This window comes from Hypomesus transpacificus, chromosome 11 (genome assembly GCF_021917145.1).
Source record: "Hypomesus transpacificus isolate Combined female chromosome 11, fHypTra1, whole genome shotgun sequence".
Taxonomy (NCBI): Eukaryota; Metazoa; Chordata; class Actinopteri; order Osmeriformes; family Osmeridae; genus Hypomesus; species Hypomesus transpacificus.
The window spans coordinates 3,600,249-3,607,748 of NC_061070.1; the positions used below are offsets into that span (position 1 = coordinate 3,600,249).

A 7,500-nucleotide genomic window follows, 5' to 3' on the forward strand; every position below is an offset into this window, starting at 1 on the left:
TAGCTGGTTCCCACAGTATGTTTTATTCAGGGGTATTCTAAAAGCTGAAGCAGAACAATCTATTTCCCCCCGGTGGCCCTGCTCACTTTTGATTTACAGATGAATATTTCAGAAGAACGTCAGAAACGCAGAGAAACTCCACTCTGCGACCCGGCATCTCTCTTTCTCTCTCTCACACAAACTCTCTCTCTCTCTGACACATACTTTCACACACTCTCTTGATCTCTATCTGTCTCTCTCACACACACTCTCTCAAACAAACACTATATTTTACACGCACACACACACACACACACACTGTCTCTCTCACACACGGACACATTCTCACACACGCTCTCTCTCATAGACACACACTCTTGCGTACACTCTATTCTTCTCACACACTCTCTCTCTCTCTCTCTTACACATTTTCTCTCACACACACTCATTCTCTCACACACACACACAAACACTTTCTCTCTCACACACTTTTTCTCTCTTGCTCACAGTCTCTCACACACACACCCTCTCTCTTTCTGTCACATGCGCTCTCACACACTCTTTCTTTCTGTATGTCTGTCTATCTATGTCTCTCCCTGCTTTCTCCTTCTCTCTTTCTCTCTGTTCTCCTTCCCCAATCCCTCCATTTCTTTCAAGAGATTTTAAGGAGCAGTTTTGACAAATTTGACAAAGAGAGAGAGGAGAGAGAGAGAGGAGAGAGAGAGAGGAGAGAGAGAGAGGAGAGAGAGAGAGAGAGAGAGAGAGAGAGAGAGAGAGAGAGAGAGAGAGAGGAGAGAGAGAGAGAGGAGAGAGAGAGAGAGAGAGAGAGAGAGAGAGAGAGAGAGAGAGAGAGAGAGAGAGAGAGAGAGAGAGAAACAGAGAGAGACAAACACACATGTACCAATCAGATTACAACGCCTCCATGTCACTGTGGGCTGTACTGTATATCGATCAGAGTAAAGACCAAGTAACTAGACTGGCTTACCCATCCGAACAAGATCCCAGTTTACACTGGTTAGATCAGCATATTCAGCAGTGTCAAAGGTATCACCTTTATCAAAGGAGTGAACACATCCAAACCAGGGAACAGGCATGCAAAGGATTCCCCTAAAACTACCCCAAGCATGTGTACACTTGCTGACAAACACACACACACACACGGGCAGGTATGTAAATTATGGACACATGTTAAGGGCACACATCTGTTCCAGCTCTTTCCAGTCCCACATGCCTATTTATACCTGACTGGAATGTCACCGCTACACACACACACACACACACACACACACACACACACACACACACACACATACACTGCTCTGCTCTACAGGCAAGGCTATTGTTCTCCTTCAGTCTCAGTAAAGTCATGTGCGCCACCACTCATATGCTCAGCTAGAGCAGGAGAAGGACAAGCAAATCAGATCATCTAGAAACACACACACAGACAGATTTACAGACAGAGAAGCAGACACACGCACTTATAAACGGAGACACACAAGCCCAAAGCACACACGCACAGAAGCCCACTCACTTAAAAACGGTACAAAAAACACTTTCCAATCCACAGAGCAGGCAGTTGTAGTAGAGGTGTGTGTGTAGGTGGGTACTCACAGTCTCTCCGTGTTGCGAGGTATATTCCGTGGCATGGTCTTGATGCCCAGTCCATGACAGTCCACGGTGGTCCCACTGCAGGTGCAGAGGGCAGGGCACCCCTGGGCACAGCCCACCAGCAGGGCACTGAGAACCAGCAGTACAGCCAGCCTTCCCACGCCTGCTGCCCCAAAACAGCCTCCTCTTCTGGGCATGGTTAGCTCGCCTGCAGCCTCTAGCCTGGATCACTCCACTGGATTTCTCTCTCCTTGTCTGTTCGTGTCTTGACTCAGTCAGCAAATCCTACAATGTATGTCCTCTACAACTGCTTCAGACTTGAACAGGAGGAAGTGTTTTCGTTTTTTGTTTAATTTTTGGAAACAAACTGAAACTCAATTCTAGAAAGATTTCCAAAATAATTAAGAATTTCTTTTTTTTCTTCCTCTTCTCTATTATTGTTGCCTTGGTTTCCTCTTCAGTTTAGGAACGATCAGTCCAACGTTCAGTCCTGCAAAGGGAACTCTCCTTCTCTGTCTCCCTTCTCTTTGTGAAGTTGCTGCGATGTGTTCTGCTCTCCTCCGTGTCTCTCTCTCTCCTCTCTCAGTCCCGCTCTGCTCCGTTCGCTGGAAGAGAGGGGAAACAGGGAAGGAGCTGAAAGACAAAAAAGCTAGCCTCTCTCTCTTTCTCGCTCTCTCACACACACACACACACACACGCGCGCGCACACACACAGCAGTCATCCATCACAAGGATCTACAAATAGCAGACCCCCAACTCCACCCCTCCCCCTCCTGTCCTCCCCCGCCTCTCACACCCCCTCCCCACCCCAACACACACACACCCAGAACCCTGCCTGAACTCACTCTCATTCTCGAGCTCCCTCTTTCATTCTATCTTCTCTATTCCCTACCTCGACAGTTCTCTATCTCAATCTTTCTTATTCGTAATCTAAATCTATCTCTTGCTTCTTGTCCCTGCCTCTAACCCTCTCTCTCTTTCTCTCCCTCTCTCTCTCTCTCTCTCTCTCTCTCTCTCTCTCTCTCTCTCACCCTCTCTTCTCATTCATTCTCTCTCAGGTTTGCCTCCAGGCACTACCCACTGAGAGGGGAGAACTACCCAAGACACCAGTCCCAAGTGTGTGCGTGTGTTTGTGTGTGTGTGTGGGGGGGGGGGGGTTGATCTTTTGGGACAGGCAGGAATCAACACCTCAGTCCATAGAGGCAAAGAGTAGCATAAAATAATATGCATCAATATATAGTGATGTGTATGTGTGTGTGTGTGTGTGCGTGTGCGTGTAAAAACGGAGCTTGACCTTCAACTGGATGTGTGTGTGTGCGTATACATGGGTGTGAGGGGGTCCTCTGACTCAGCAGGAAGTTCAGTTGAATAAACACAGACAGCAGCAAAGTAAAGACTCTAAAGCCACAACATTCTCCCTGTCACACACACACACAAACATTCCTGGGTAATGCTTAGGAATACACACAGCTCACTAATCAGTGCTGCTGTGTGAAGAGAACCATACTAGAATGTACTGTGTCAACTTTATAGACTGTCTTGTTCTGGTCTGGTCTAGACCCAGACCCAGACCCAGACCCAGACCCAGACCCAGACCCAGACCCAGACCCAGACCCAGACCCAGACCCAGACCCAGACCCAAAGCCAGGCCAAAACTCACTATCCACAGCTGACCGTCCAGAAAAGGGATTCCCCTGTGTAAACACTTGGCACCCTCTGAAGGACCTGGGAAAAGTATTCTCTGACTTACAAAGGAGAACAAAAGAAAGAAAGAGGGAAGGAGAGAGAAAGAGAGAGAACAAGAGAGAGAACAAGAGAGAGACGACAGTGCAAATGGACCTCGGGTGAGAATGAGAACTCTCCTGCTCGGCTCTGTCCAAACACACACACACACACACACACACATTGCTCCATCTGGCCCAGTAAAAGTGTCAGAGCAGTGTAGATCTTCCTTCCATGGATCCTAATTAGAGAGGAGACAGTGGTGTTTAGGGGTAATGGGGGGCGGAGATGCCCCCTGTTCTGTCTCACAGAGCTGTGAAAGGAATCCACACACACACACACACACACAAACAAACACACACGCACACACAAACACACACTTCCAATTCTTTCCCGCCTACTCTTTCTCTCACACACACGCACGCACACAGATACCTAAGACTGACTCTGTTGAGCTCAGACAAGGGAGGACACAATACCAATTTGCCATGAAGCCAAAGAGCAGGTGGAGGAGGAAGAGGAGGACAGTTGTCCCAACAGTGGCTAGGAACCCTGCAACACGACGCCCGGCGACGAGCGCCGGTCCCGTGTGTGTGGTGCCGAGTCAACGCGACACAAGGCTCCTTCGACTCGTCTTCGCCCGGGTCTCCTCCAAGGCTTTCGTGCGGGTATAGACGATGCGCTGCCGTGTCTGGAGGGAACGCGTATCGTTTCACATGTACAGTGTACCCACCTGTTACCCACCGTTAATGGCAAATACACTCCATTTCCCTTTGTGGCTCCGTCAACTGGTAGGACTCATGAAAGTCAGAACAGCTAGACAACAATGCTGAGCATAGGCAGGTTGTTCCCACGGACTGAAACGCCACAAACAACCACTCCAAACACGCTCGGTTGTGGACCTTATAGGGTATGTGTGTGTGTGTGTACTTGAGGGCTGGGTGCATCGATTAGTGTGCAGCTCAGACGAGACTGGGTTCCACGACTGGGTCTGTGTAGGAGTTGACTTCTATATACAACCTCCACTTCTGTGAGATGCGAAATAATGATGCTGTTCTGACTAGCCTGCACCGTCTGTCTCTGTGTGTGTGTGTGTGTGTGTGTGTGTGTGTGTGTGTTACGGGGCCTGAGAAAGTGCAGGACCCTCTTGCAGGTCTGTTCAACAGACGTGTGCAACGTATGCTCACAACACCAAACATGCAACGGCACGGACAGAATAATAATACACCAGAACATTCCTGCGTATTGTGGAGAGCTTCCCTCCCTCTCTCTCTTTCTCTGACCACTCACTTGCAGTGTTTTCATGGTGAATATGAATTTAGTCCAGGACTCTCAGCCAAAACATGGAATATATAGGCATACATATAAAAACCTTGGTATAATCCCTAAGCAGTTATGATTGAAATGCCTACTTCAGACAGAAAGTGAAAATTACAGGTCTCCATCATGTAAATATACTGAGCAGTGAGATGGATTTATGTCTGGAATGTCAACATTAATTTTCAGTACAGGAATGGAGAATGCAGTCAAAAATACAAAGAGTTACTGTCCAACAATGAGTTTCTATCAATCAATTTTTTCTTCATGCAAAAATGATCATTTGTAACTCAATGGCTACACCTTGTGGTTGAAGGTGGTACTGCACAGATACAAACATACAGCTGATAGACGGTGTGGCTTGATCTGCACATGTAAACAATTATTTTTATAAGACAAATTGACAAGGTTACAACTTAGGGGAGATGTGGGTATTTTATTGCTGGAGTGTTGGACAGCTTCACATTAGCACTTAGAACACAGTGATAAACAATATGCATCTCTTTGATCAGAGATACGAGGTATAAATCACATTTAGGTATCAATATGTAACAGTTGAAATAAGCTGGCTGTGTGAAATGCAGAAATAGTTCTCACCACTTTGGCTACCCCCAATAAGTCAAAACTTTAAAAAAGACAGACTTGACATGTTCTCTCTGACAGATATGCATGCATGTAACAATATAAACCATAATGAAAGTAAACTCCTCTTTCAAAGTTTGCATAGATAAAACACGAGTAAAAACAAGTTATAAAATGTGTGAAACCAACGACAAAGATTATAAAACACAAGGAGAATGAAAGCTCTTTTGGCAGAAAAAAAAAACGTTTGAAATAGACAGATCACAGTGTTGACAGTTTAAGACTTTGGCTGAACGAACCTGCTCCCCAACAAACATGCTGACACCAACTGTATAAACATATGAACTACCCTTTTGGCTTTGCCTCACCAACTGATGCTCCAAAAACAACTATTCTCTTTCTGCTAGCTAACCACACAATGCTAGCTTGCTACAGCCCTATCCTCACTGACAATAAACTGCTAGTTAGCTACAGCCCTCTCCCCACTGCTAGTAAAGTACATGCAGCTAGCTAGAGCTCTACTGTACTTCCTCTACTAGCTAACCACATTCAGCAAGCTAGCAGCAGATTTGCTGTACTAGCATTATCTAAGAGAATAGTTTAACCATATTGGATTGAGTTAGTTGTAGCCCTACTCTTGCTGCTAGCTAAACACATACAGCTGGCTAAGTATACTTTCAGCTAATGAAAATGATGATGCTTGATGTTTAAATTATGATTAAATAAAATATAGAATGCAATTTAAAACTTAAATACTTAAAATATGAAATTAAGGCACATATAGAAACTAATTCAGCAGTGGGTCACCACCTAGCTGAATCTACGAAAGCTCAGACCAACCGCAGCAGGTATAACAGTCTAGGACCACAATAAATCTTTATAATTCACACAAAAGATAATTAATTATACCTCAGAATGCATGCTAAAGGTCAAGGGCAGCTCAGAGAGGGGGAAAAACAACAAAGCTTTTTGCACTTCAAATCTAGTCTTCCAGGTAGTATGGAATGTAATGCTGTTTAACATCTCAAATATTTAATTTAAAGCGTTAAGTAAATTAAGAAAAAACTGAAGAAAATGAATTTCACAGTGAGTTCATGGAGCTACCATGCACCATACAGTCATAGCTGGATAAAAACAAGACCAGTCACTAAGGCTACAAAGAGAAATGTTCTCCAACGCAAACATGCAACCAATTTTCCAGTTTTGCATATAATAAGTATGTCAATGGCGTTCAGAAGCCATGTTTGTCTGGTGAGCTCTGTATGATCTGACTTGGTCCATCTACCCACACTGGAAATATGACATAATGTTTGGTTTGACTGGCCACTGCAGCGGCTCATTGGTGTTTGGAAAGGAAAAGATCCATTTGAGCACCCTTGTTTCCTCTCCTCTGTAATGCCGTCTTTTCCTGCGTGTAAGCAGGGTCAGACAGACGTCTCTCTCTGGTCTGGAGAGAGGAAGATCCTCTTCAGGGACAGAGGCTTCTGGGAGAGAAACAGAGTTGGAAGAAAAGCATGTGAGAAAGACAGATGAAAATAACCTGATCGTTTATCATATATCAATTATAATATTATCACCATTATCATCATCATTTTCATTATCATCATCTGGTAGTCTCTAGTATCGGATCTAGCATATGATCCTCAATATTCTGCTGTATTTTCTATATGCACAATTTGTAAGCAGCTGTAGATAAAAACATCTGTTAATTGAATAAAATGTATGGTCATGTAAAATATAGTATAGGAGACCTGCAGTGCATCTCTGGTCTTACAGACCATCAGTGAGTCTATAGCTAAGGAGACCAGCAGTGAGTCTATAGCTGAGGAGACCAGCAGTGAGTCTTTAGCTAAGGAGACCAGCAGTGAGTCTATAGCTAAGGAGACCAGCAGTGAATCTATAGCTGAGGAGCCCAGCAGTGAGTCTATAGCTAAGGAGACCAGTAGTGAGTCTATAGCTAAGGAGACCAGCAGTGAGTTTTCAGATAGTCTGTAGTACAGGAGAGACCTGTAGTGAGTCTCCAGCAAATTTCTAGTCCAGGAGATTCTTGTAGTGAGTCTTTAGCTTGTCTCCACATAAGGAGAAACCAGCAGTGAGTCTCCAGCTAGTCTCTAGTTTAGGAGCGCAGCACCAAGTCTTAACCTAGTTTCTAGTCTAGGAGAGACCAGTCGTGAGTCTCCTGCTAGACTCCACCTAAGAAGGGAGAGACCAGCAGAATGACTCAGCCAGACCCAGCACAACTGACAGCAATGAATAAGCCCTCCCACTCCCTGTCTTTCACCCCCCCCCCCC

The 7,500-nt window shown here is 45.2% G+C and overlaps 2 protein-coding genes across 3 annotated transcripts in view; both read right to left on the reverse strand.

Moving 5' to 3' along the window:
* Positions 1-2,285, reverse strand: part of slit1a (slit homolog 1a (Drosophila)) — a 51,454-nt gene extending 49,169 nt beyond the window's left edge. Inside the window, exon 1 of the mRNA XM_047029330.1 lies at positions 1,591-2,285. Coding sequence (XP_046885286.1) covers positions 1,591-1,784 — 194 coding nt within the window. The 5' untranslated portion in view covers positions 1,785-2,285. The remainder of the gene's footprint in view (positions 1-1,590) is intronic.
* A 2,766-nt stretch (positions 2,286-5,051) lies between these two features.
* Positions 5,052-7,500, reverse strand: part of arhgap19 (Rho GTPase activating protein 19) — a 10,340-nt gene continuing 7,891 nt past the window's right edge. For both annotated transcript variants that reach the window (XM_047030025.1, XM_047030024.1), the window contains exon 11: positions 5,052-6,692. In XM_047030025.1, coding sequence (XP_046885981.1) covers positions 6,633-6,692 — 60 coding nt within the window. In that variant the 3' untranslated portion in view covers positions 5,052-6,632. The remainder of the gene's footprint in view (positions 6,693-7,500) is intronic.